Here is a 12,150-nt window from a genome sequence, read left to right as displayed (position 1 = left end):
CTATTGCTCCTCTGAAACTGTACTTGGCTGAAACTGTACTTGGCAGTGTCACCTCTGACCTCCACATTGCTGAACCCCATGGACAGGTTTTAATCTTAGGCCTCTTGGCAGCCTCCGACACAGCTGACAGGCCCTCCTTCTTTTTTTTTTTTTTGACAAAGTCTCACTCTGTTGCCAGGCTGGAGTGTAGTGGTGCGATCTCAGCTCATGGCAACCTCCGCCTCCTGGGTTCAAGCCATTCTCCTGCCTCAGCCTGCTGACTAGCTGGGATTACAGGCACGCGCCACTACACCCAGCTAATTTTTGTATTTTAGTAGAGATGGGGTTCACCATGTTGGCCAGGATGGTCTCGATCTCTTGACCTCATGATCCGCCTGCCTCAGCCTCCCAAAGTGAGGCCTTCCTTCTTAAAACACTGCTCTGTGTGCTCCTTCTCATGGGCCCTTCTTTCTCCAACCACCTTAAGTGCTGGAGCCCTCAGGGCTCAGCCACAGCTACTCCTCCTTCCTCTGCACGTGCTTCCTTGATCAGCCACCCAGGTCGCTGACACTGACATACCTGACACTGACACAGACATACCTGATATAGCCAGTCTGGACTAATCCCCACCTCATACACCCACCTGACCACCTGACCCTTTGCAGGGAGCTCTCACGGGCACCTCAGCCTTCAGGTGTCTAAATCTTCCTTGATCATTCCAAAATCTTGCTTCTCCTCCTCAGTATGCCTGTCTAGCTGCTGCAGCCACAACTGTTTAGGGGGAGTCAGTCTACCTCTCCCACCCTTTATCATGCCATCTTCTTGATGCTGCCCCTAAAATATACCCTATCTCCAGTCAAGCCTCTCCCGCCCCAGCACCCACCCCCTCCAAGGCCCTCGCATCGTCCACTGCGTCACCTCCCAGCTGGCGAGTCCGTTTCCACTCTTGCCCCAGAACAATCCAGTTCGTACACAAAACCTGTCCTAGTTTCTTTGCGCTGCTCTAACAAATATCATAAATTTGTAGCTTCTAAACATCAGAAATGTATTTCTCATAGCTCTGGAGGCTGGGAAGTCCAAGATCAAGGGCTGGCAGGTTCAGTGTCTGCTCCCTGTCTCATTAAAAAAGAAAAAAAGTGACTACCTCAGAAAGGAATATTCAGTCATATCTGTTTATTTCATTAATGTCTACCTCCTCCACAATTAGTCTGCAAACTCTTCAAAAACAGAGTCCCTCCCGTGGCATTCTGTTGACCTCTGCAGAGTGCCTGGCATGTAAAACACATAATAAATGCCCTAGAAGTGTCTGCTCAGTGAACGAATGACTACATGTGACAGTGTCGGAAAAACTCCAATGCTTTATAAAACAGAGTTACAATTTTAAAAAGAAAGGAAGATGACTCCAGAGAACATCCCCATCACTGGCAGACAACTGGAACTGGTAAGAGAATAGGTGACTTGTTAGTACTTATTTTAATTCCTAAAAAGTGATAACTCACATGTAGAAGGAAAAACGACAGAAGAATTCTGCTTCCCTTTATTCACCTAAACTCAAAATTAATGGCATTTTGAACAAAGTCTTTTAATTGCAGAATTAAAAAATTCATGCTCAGTTATCATATTCAATATTTTAAATTTACTATGGCATCTATCATTTGAAAGAAGCACAGAGAAAATTTACACCTCCACTAATTGGTTGGCACCGACCCTTCAGACAGTGTCAGCAGAGGGGAGCGTCCATTCCCTTGCATTACAACTCTCTTGCTTTCACCAGTATCCTGCATTTATCACAGGGATTTCCCAATGCCACTCAAGTATCTCGTTTGAATAAATATTGTCATGCTGACTCGTTCTCTAAGGAATTTCTAAAGTCCTTTCTTTCTATTTGGTCTTAACGTCTTGTCTCCAAAGAGTTTTAAGTGTGTCCTATGTAATCATACACTTTTTTTCACTTAGACATGGGATCTTTTTCTTAATTTTTTTGAGACAGGGTCTCTCACTCTGTCGCCTGGGCTGGAGTTCAGTGGTGCAATCTTGGCTCACTGCTGCCTTGGCCTCCCGGGCTCAAGCGATCCTCTCACCTCAGCCCCCCTGGAGTAGCTGGGGCTATAGCTGCACGCCACAACACCTCACTAATTTTTGTATTTTCTGTAGAGATGGGGTTTCGCCATGTTACCCAGGCTTGTCTTGAAGTCTTGAGCTCAAACGATCCACCTGCCTCAGCTTCCCAACGTGCTGGGATTACAGGTGTGCACTCCATACTTGGCTAGGATCTTTTTCTTTATTGCTGTTATCCAAACTCTTCTCATCCAATGTCTTTTAATCTGCATGTCTGTGGAGTAACCTACAGTCTGACTGTCCCCTCCTATTCATGCATCCTATCTCCATATGGTATCTATTCATCTTAGAACTGCACCAGACTCTTTAATCGTTAGAGGGGGGAGGGAAAGGAGCCCGTTTCTATTAATTTATCCATAAGTACACATGCACATTCTCCCTGTGGCATTGCCTCCAACAGCTTTTTACAGCTCTGCTTTGACCGAGAACGCTTTCAAAACTCCATAAGCTGAGAAAAAATACTAATCTAATGCCATCAAAGCTATCATACTTATATTTTTCCGTAGAATAAGAGAACTGGAAGGGTCTTCAGTGATAATTTACTTCATAGAAATATTGAGAAATAAATGTCAGGTGGCACCTCTAACAACCCCACAGTCACTGGGCACAAACATAGCAAACCCAGAACCCTTTGGCTCCTTAGGGCGGCTCCAGGATTCTTTTGTGTGAATATGCCAATTGTTGTTTTAAGCACTATAGGGCTTTACTTAACTTATGTGTGTATTACAGACATGCATATCCCTATCCAGATTTTAAAAAGTCTTCAGAAAGTAAAAGTAAAAAGCAATACAAACATTTGCAAAAATCTCTAAGAACTAGGTTTTATTGTGTATTTCTGGGAGCAAACAATATATTCATATTCTACTTTAATACAGCTAATATTAACAAAGCTTCTGAAGGGAGATTCTGGATGAAAATAACTCAAAATACAATAAAGCTTTAGTCATTGAGGCCAATTTCAGAGAAGATCAGTCAAAATCAGCACAACTGATAGAGAACAGATCACCAGAATCAAGACTATGACAGTAATCATTCTCAGGGAACCACACTGAACAGCGATTCCTGTGTTTCTAAGCAAAGACTGCGCAAACTTAAAGAAATCAAGAAGTGGCCAGGTGCAGTGACTCAAGCCTGTAATCCCAGCACTTTGGGAGGCCGGGGCGGGTAGATCACCTAAGGTCAGGTTGGTGACCAGTAGAAACCCCGTCTCTACTAAAAACACAAAAATTAGCCGTGTGTGGTGGCAAGTGCCTGTAATCACAGGTACTCAGAGGCTGAAGCAGAAGAATCGCTTGAAACCTGGAGGCGGAGGCTGCAGTGAGCCAAGATCGTGCCACTGCACTCCGGCCTGGGCGACAGGGCGAGACTCTGTCCCCAAAAAAAAAAGCAGCAGCAATAAAGAAGGAATATCCATTTGCATTCAGATCATTAATGTGCTCAAATACTTAATACAGCTGTTTCTAAATTAGTTTGCATGTGCCCCTGACATTTTATCAAGGCTACTCATTTTTCAACAAACCTTTTATCTTGAGAGATTATAGTACAAAGATAAACTTCAGCCTACTTCTGGGAACCCTGGAACCACTACCTTACATTAAGTTTTATTTCAAACTTCTATGAGGTGAACGGACTCAAAAATCACTTTTTCTAGAAAGGAGACACAGATGTGTCTTTTCATGGGTAGGTCCAATCCCCAAACACTTCAGCTTTTCCTAACATGTGCTCTTCAGAAGGAGGAGTTAGTTTGTTACTATATGTCTTTTGTAGGTATTCACAATGAAACAGTCAACTCTAGCACTTTAAAAATAATTAATTCTGTAACTATAAAAATACATAAATATCAAAATAATTTATATTAAAATATCATTATTCCTTTCTGAAAACTGTTTATAAACAATTATATCTTAAAGTAAAACATGCTTACATGGAGCTGGTTGATTTTAGGGGGTGGGAGAACTCTCATATACACACCGGTGTGCTCCTCTGTTTATCTAAAACCCCACACAGTCACACCTGAGTTTGCCCTTGATTCATAAAAATAATCTACTTAATTTATTTCCTATGCAATTGTTCAAAGGTTTTCCATCGATTATAACAGTTGTTTTGTATAAAAGTCCCTAATTAGACCTGCTGTCGGGCCACAACTACTAGATGGCCAGGCAGGGGAGGAGCAGCAGGAAGCTATAAGTGAAATTAAATTCTGCAGGAAAAGAAACGGCGAGTTATCAAATTCATGGGCTGACTGACAAAACCAGAGGGGCATTCAATTTCAGGACTGGAAGAACAAATTTGATCTTAATTACTAAGAAGCTCTTACAAGTTGTGAGGAAGTCACAGCTTAAGAAGGATCAGCCTCCTAACTTCTTGATAAATTAGTTTCTCAACACTAACCTTTTGGATGCCAAAGAAATATATCACATGCATGGCAGTCAGGAAAATGTCAGTGTTCAAGGGGGTAAAGTAAATGGCTAAGTAATCACAAAAGTGACATCTATGCATGCTTAACAATATGCTAAGTCTGAAAAATAAAGATGAAATTTAAATAGAGAATTTAAAGAAGCACTGCCCCACACTGGCAAAGGTGTTTAAGATGCTCTGCTGAACTCTTTCGCCTTAATTAACTCCAGGTTTTTCAGCATTTGCCTTCCCAGCATTACATCCTTTTTAGGGTATCCCTGTAGACATAGGAACTGACTCGGGTAACAGCCACATCTCCATTTCTGCCCAATGCACTCAGACTGAGGCCACCCCCCACTCTTGGGGATGTGGAGACCCTATGGTTCCCTCCCTGGTGCAGTCAGATGCAGCAGGCCAAGCAATCCTGGCTCCCTGGTCCATTGGGCGGGGTAGGAAGCCAAGCACAGAGGCACTCACCAAAACCCAGAGTCCTTCACCAGCAGAAATCAGCAAGGCTGCAAGTGCTGGGCAGCTGGATACGTGTGGCAAGCATTACTAAAAATTCCCTTAAGTTTAACAACGGGAACAAGTGAACTCTCCAACTCTCTAATTTGTAAACTATGTCATCAAAATTGGTTATGAAAACCCAAGGAAAGAGTGATATCTGAATCACCAAGAGTATTTCACCTCCATTTGATAAAATTGGTATTTTGATTAAATGTGCTTCACTGTAATGAATTCCACAAAGAAAAAGGAACGAAAAATGTCAAATGAATACTTCATCACGGGTTTAGCAACAGCCATCCCCTCAAGAAAATAAAAATCTTCCCAAGTTTTTTAATCTGGTAAATTAGATAAATCTGCTGCTTCCTGGTGTTTTAATTGTCATTCATCTGAAAAGATTCTTAGTATAATAACATCGCCTTCTTCCTGCCACTTAATGTTACTGACATCATATTATCTTTTGGATTTTTCAGGAGAAGGATGGAATAAAAAGCTTCTTTAGTAGAAGGAATTTTCATTTTCCACATTAATACTACATTATAATAAAATAGTTTTATGAAGTTTTGATCCCAAGGCTGGAAGAACAAAAACACCCTTTAAAAATACCTCTCTAGAGACACAGCCCAGGAAAAGCTCCATCTTCCTATTACGTTACAAGTACTGCGTGCTTCCCTACTCCCCACAAGGCGTCAATCAAGACTAACGACTTCTGACTTATGCAATTAATAAAGCAGTATTAAGTTGTATGTTACTTGGTAAACTCAAATTTACACAGTTCTCAATTCCCTGTCACAGTCCCTTGGGCTGCTATAACAAAGTCCCATAGACTGTGTGGCTGAGAAACAATGGACATTTATTTCTCACGGTTCTGGAGGCTGGAAGTCAGGACACCAACATGGTTAGCTTCCGGCAAGGTCTTCCTTCAGGGTTGCAGACAGTCATCTTCTCCTCCTATCCTTGCACATGGAAAGAGAGTAATTGAGCTCTCTGGGGTCGCTTTTAGAAGGGCACTAATCCCACTCAGGAGAGCTCCACCCTCATGGCCTAATTACGTCTCCCAGGCCCCACCTCCAAATATCAGCGTATCGGAATTAGGGTTTCAACATGTGAATTTATGGGGAGACACATTCAGTCCACTGCACTCCCTTTTGAAGAAATGTTCCAGTGAGCCACGCTGGTGAGCCACGCTGGTGAGCCATGCCGGCTTTCTGCATGATGCCAGGCACAGGCCACCCCTCCCCGAGCTCCTGATCTCTGAGGAGTTATTTTATCAGAGCCTCAGTCTGATCAACTGCAAAAAAAATGAGACAATGATTGGCATTTCAGTACAGCTGAATTCCTGTGCCCCACAGGAGAGACACAGGGAGGTAGCAGGAAGAGCACTGACCTTGGAATTAGGAGATGTCACCCTGCATGTGTGACATTATAGAAGTTACTTACAAGAAAGGAGGAGGCTTAGATCCTGTGGGCACAGAACCCTGAGACACTACTGAGGTATTGCAAGGGGTCCAAGCATATCCACAGCTGGATAAATCCCATGTCCAGGACATACATAAACTTTCCCCAAACATACATAAATGCTATCCAATTAATAAAGTTCAGATTAACATAAAAATGTTAATGATACAAAGTAGTTTTTGTCATTGTGGAGTTTCTTACTCAAAAGATACTAAGAATTTAGCATTGTGCAGGGGTCCTGGAAGTTTTTTGGCATTTAAAAGAGGGTCCTGTACATTCAAAAGAGTTAAAAATCACTGTCTAGAACTCAAGGCAATCTCTAAAGCTCCTTTACAGGCAGTAACACATCACCTATGAAGTTACCCTTCCTGCTACAGCAGCTTAGTCGCCATTAATGCAGATGAGGAAAGAACGGGGTAAGCTATCCAACTCAAGGCAGGATCCCCTTGCTTTTTAAATTAATTTTGAAAATCTTAAAAGCAAAAAAAAAAAAAAAAAAAAAAAAAAAGAGGGTTTGCATTTGAGTCAGTTATCAGCAAACATTTCTGTGACATCCCAGGCAAACCAAACATTTACTTCTCTGTGGCCTGAAAATCCTTGAGACGACAACAAGTATACAGTTCATACACAGTACACAGTAATCGTCATTTAGACTTAAAGCCCATCTTTACTGTATTATGGCGGTAGTAATACTAAATGTCTTTAAAAACCATTTAATACCTTCTACAACTTTTATGGTACATCAAATTACAAGCTTACTCTCGTGAAGGAAAATTGTCGACATTCTAACACAGCTACATATAAATGAATAATTGATAAGTAAGGGCAAAGAGCTTTGAAAACCTAGAGGTATCATATGGATAATAAAAAATAATGCAGACAACCAGTGCCCAAAAGCTCAGCAGCTATTCAATAAAAAACAATCAGTGAAGTTGGACAAATACCTATGTAGGTTTTTAAAAAAATTCCCTCTAGAAAGGGGCTCTGAAAGGCACTCTCCTCAATTTGGACGAAAGGCAGTGTCTCATAACCAACAAAATCAGCTACACGGGAAGTCAGGAGTGCTGGGAAGTCTGGGGTGTGGGGCAGGCGCTGCAAATGGACTGCACAGCCCTTGGCTTCTAGGTCACAGCTTACAGATCTGCTGGGGGCTCTCAGTGACTGAAGAAGGCACAGGTCCCATTGGGAGGCCCGCTCAGTGCCCACCCAGGACCCCTCTGCACTGTCCAACCACGGGTATCTTTTGCACCAGCTTGAGTATGATAGACTGCCATCCCCCCAGAATTCCTCCATATCGAAGTCCAGCACAAGGGCCAATATTTCACTGTCTAGACTCGGTGAAATATTGACTGTGGCCGTCACACATTTCAATGCAGATCTTTAACATATCGACCCTCCACTTTCACCATTTTTATATGGGACATTGAACCACACGGTGAAAAATTATCTTTGCATGGACTAAAAAACAACTAATCACTTCCCTTCTTTCTTACCATCAAAAGCTTATAGAATCAAAATCAGGATGACAAAAAGTTTCTCTGAGTCAGCGCATTTTTCTAATTAGTCATCCACTACCACCAGCTCTGAAGCTGAGCTGAGAAGACAGTCTTACCCTCCCCCACCTCCGATCCTCTCTTCCCACTCCTACGAGGGAGGGGTGAGGTTAAATCAAGGATCTGACGATTCAGTCCCCTTCATCCCTAAACTACTTTTCACACCCTGGAAACCCAGACTGCTTTGCAGTCCTCAATTCCTCCTCTCCCTCCAGGTACGTCCTTCCTTTTTCTTTCAAACATGGAGGAGTTGCCCCAGGCAATTTAGAAAGAAATTTATGGGGCTTATTTAACATGATCGAGGTTCAGGAACATTAGCAAAAATTTATAAATTAGACTAAATGTAGACTTGGAATTCCTCATGAGAAAAACCCAGAGGAAAACCTACCAGGACAGTCAACAAAGAAGAAAGGTCATACATCACGCCTTGGCCTGAAGGCACAATCTTTCCCATTTGGATGGCCTTACTCTACTTTAACTTCCAACAGTGCCAGTCTGTTCATTTTCAGGCATAAAATACAGGACCGAACCCTACAAAAAATCAGCAACCTGCATACGCAGCATGATTTGCCTCTTTTCCAGCATTAGTTGCATATTCTCCAAGGAATACAAGGAAAAGTAAAGCTGTGGCTGGACCCTCCCAGGCAATCTCTGAAGGAGTTTTCCCTGGGGCTCAGACAGGCAACAAACTCTAAGAAGCACCCTTCGCTAATTTCAAGGTGAAAATCCAGAGACAGTCAAGCCAAAGGTTTACAGTTCCACACTTCTAGCTTTTCTTTTCTTTTCCTTTTTTTTTTTTTTTTTTGAGATAGAGTCTTGCTCTGTCATCCAGGCTGGAGTGCAGTGGCGCAATCTTGGCTCACTACAACCTCCACCTCAGCCTCCCGAGTAGCTGGGATTAACAGGCACCTGCTACCATGCCTGGCTATTTTTGTATTTTTAGTAGATGTAGCTACGTTAGAATGTCAACATTAGTAGAGATGGGGTTTCACCATGTTGGCTAGGCTGGTCTCGAACTCCTGACCTCAGGTGATCTGCCCGTCTCAGCCTCCCAAAGTGCTGGGATTACAAGCGTGAGCCATCGTGCCCAGCCTCACTTCTGGCTTTTGGTGTGATCACAGCTTACTGTGAAATTGCAGCATCTCCTTTGACTGGAGGAAGCAACCGGATCCTCCATCTCCTGATGTCTAGTTCACAGTTTGATTCCCACTTCCCAGCAATGAGCTTGAGCCAGATGCTCTCATCAGGCATATGGGCTGAATGAAGCCTGCTTCTCATCAGACCAAAGCCCGAGCCAGCCCCTGGTTAGCCGACCCTGCTTCCGAGTAGTAAAAAAAGAACCTGCAGAGACACCATGCACATCCCTCAGCTATCTCTGCAAGGGGCTGTGACCGTCTGCAGAGAAGCCGACTATCAATGCTCTGGTGTTGTGCAAGCCAGGAGGCTGCCAGTGAAGCCTGCCAGGCTCAGCACAGGCAGCAGAGCCCCGGATCTCAGGGCCAGCCTGTGTGACCACTACCATGCTTCTCTCCGTGGCTCTCTCTGGAACTTAAGAGACAAGGCCAGGAAACTGGGGTAGTTCAGTAGGATATTTTTCTTTCCAGCTCTTGACGACAAAAGGGAGATCATCATCTTCTGACCAACTTTCTTAATTAGGCACTCGCCAGGCTATGTCACAGAATGGGATATAAAACATGCCCTACCGTATGGGTATTTGGTGTCCAGCTTATTTTCTGCCGTCCTACTCCAAGGCAATAGGTCATCACTGCACCCATTTGGCATCCCATTGTACCCGATCCCGACAATCTTGTTTTCTGAATTCACAATGCAGGCGCCGACCTAGAAGGAAACATGCCCAACGGCTTGGTGCCTGCAACTGGCTAGCCTGCTGCTGGGGAAGCAGGGAATAAAACCAGAGGGACTGCAGAACTCAAAACAGATGCACAGCTGCTACAGGTGCTGAGAGCTGTCGATCTCCTTGCCTGTTTTTTTTTGTGGCAGCTCCCATAAGCCAAGGAAAGTGCACCCCGGGTCCCAGAAGGGGCACGAGGGGCAGTTAACAACGGCATGTGACAATTTTCTGTCTCACAGGAAGAAGTAAGCTTGTAGAAACGCAGCACAAAAGGCAGACCGACCCTGCACTTTCAAGTTGACAGGTGTCCACTGAATCTCCCCTTTCTGCTCACGTGCAGGAATCTCTTTGCCTGGGAGTATCTAAGCATTCTCCTGGGAAATTCATTTACCTGGGAATTTGGATCTTTGCTTCTCTGTGCTGATAAGAAGGCCACAGCCATGAAATACTCAGGCCATTCCAAATAGTCATCCCGTTTCTTGCAGGTAACTTCACTCATGTTGGGTCTAGAAGAAAAGCGTGACAAAGCAGAAGTTGAGAGGAAGCATTTTAGTAAGTCTGTTTTCCAGTTCAACCCAACCACACTGAACCTTTAGATGTCTAAACATGGGCAACTTTAGCTACATGTATCGATCACAAATCACAACACATGGGCCCTAAACAGTGTCTGGCCTTAAGTAAAAACTTAAAATTTCCTATTTCAGAAGTTTGAATTTGGCACCCACAGCTTCACATTCCCAAATATTTTATCTATTTACTGCTTTCTCATAGGATTTTTTATGCCAGCCTACAAATTGTTCTGTCCTTTACCTGTCTCCCTTACAAAACGGAGTCTGCACAGGAAGAGGGTGGAAATAAGAAATATTTATTGATCATCTATAGATTCCAGACGTTGTTAAAGTTTATATACATCATGTCACTCGAGCCTTACTCCTAGCTAAGGTAGACAGTGCCATCCCACCTTACAGAGACTCAGAGAACTTAGGTAATTTATCCTAAACCACACAGGATTATTATCCATGCCAGATGGATTCAAAGAAAACATCTGAAGCCTTCCCAACTCTGATATTCCCCAGACAATTTTTCCCTTCCCTTTCCCTTCGTTACTCCAGATGGGACAGAAGTTGTCAACTCTGAGTAATGAACTGCATGAGAAGAAACTATGAAAAATGTCAAGTGCTACTCCTAAAGCAAGGTTGTTGGAACTTAGTTTACCAGGGGCAAGCACAGGCTGTCTACAACAGGGAGAGCCCACGAAGGGGGTCCGAGAACTTCAGGGGAGTGGTCGCTTTCAAAAGGAATGAAACAAGGGCAAGGAAGGAAGACAACACAAAAACAGGGTGGGCAACATGGAAAAATCTTGAGAAAGGCAAGGAATGTGGTCTAACGGAAGGCGAGGATTTCCCACAATTTCTCCTTCAGGCTCCACACTTTGTTTAGGTACATGCTACAGTGCAGGGCGGCAGTGTCTAAGACTAGATGCAGTGGAAGGTCGGTGCTGGGAACCATGGTCACTCACTGATTACGCTGCCCCAAATCTGAGAAGCCTGGCAATCCCCCTAACAGGGAAAGACAGGTGCTGGATCAGCCTGGTTTCCCACCTGGCTTAAGGGTCAGCATCCATCATCGCTGTGGGGTGCTAGAGAAGTACCTACTACATAGGAGGGAGGGGGAGACGTGGCAGGGGCGAGGGAGGGGGAGGAGAGGGAAGGGTCCTGTTAATTCCCTGAGCGCCTTCCCCTGGCATGGCTGAAAGCCCACTAGAGCCTTGTGAGGACTGAGGCCCAGCTGTAGAAACAGAGGGAACTGGAGATTGAGTACAACGATTCAGGAAGACACATCCGGTCACCATCCCAGGCACACCCCACGCCGCTCGCAACCCCGTCAGCTCTGATCCAGGGCCTACACCCGGCATTCCCACCCCACACACGGGCGCAGGAAGGGATGCGACGTTCAGACGCCCAGCACCACCTCCCGGAGCACTCCGAGGGGGCCGGCCTCGCACCCGGCGAGAAATCGACCCTGGAGTGACTTCCGGGACCTCGAGCGCTCCCACCCCGCCCGGATTCTCCATTCTAAAGGCTGAGCCCGGCCGAGGCGCCCCAGCGTCCGCGGCCCCGGCCCAGGCCCCGCCCGGCAGCCGGTGCCACGCGGCGGTGGCTAGGGGCGCGCGGGCAGCGTACCCTCACGGCTGCCCCCGCCCACCATCCGGTACCCGCTCCGCGCGCAGGCCGGTGCTAGTCCCCGCCGCCGCGCTCAGGGAAGGAAGTCGGGAGAGGAGGCGGGGCC

At 45.0% G+C, this 12,150-nt stretch overlaps 1 protein-coding gene across 7 annotated transcripts in view; it reads right to left on the bottom strand.

Moving 5' to 3' along the window:
- Positions 1-12,150, bottom strand: part of DCTD (dCMP deaminase) — a 28,135-nt gene that overhangs the window by 15,472 nt on the left and 513 nt on the right. For 2 of the 7 annotated variants that reach the window (XM_017854344.1, XM_017854346.1), the window contains exons 2-3: positions 10,253-10,367; positions 9,713-9,848 (exon numbers count right to left, since the gene is read on the bottom strand). In XM_017854344.1, the coding sequence (XP_017709833.1) occupies positions 9,713-9,848; positions 10,253-10,360 (244 nt within the window). In that variant the 5' untranslated portion in view covers positions 10,361-10,367. Of the gene's footprint in view, positions 1-9,712; positions 9,849-10,252; positions 10,368-11,076; positions 11,150-11,462; positions 12,008-12,044 lie in introns of those variants that run through there. The other 5 variants (XM_017854345.1, XM_017854342.1, XM_017854341.1 and 2 more) reach the window with 5 other exon arrangements.

Source organism: Rhinopithecus bieti, unplaced genomic scaffold (assembly GCF_001698545.2).
Source record: "Rhinopithecus bieti isolate Rb0 unplaced genomic scaffold, ASM169854v2 scaffold_38004, whole genome shotgun sequence".
NCBI classification, from domain to species: domain Eukaryota; kingdom Metazoa; phylum Chordata; class Mammalia; order Primates; family Cercopithecidae; genus Rhinopithecus; species Rhinopithecus bieti.
Note: the sequence above shows the minus strand (reverse complement) of the source record. Positions and strands in the feature narration are given on the sequence as shown.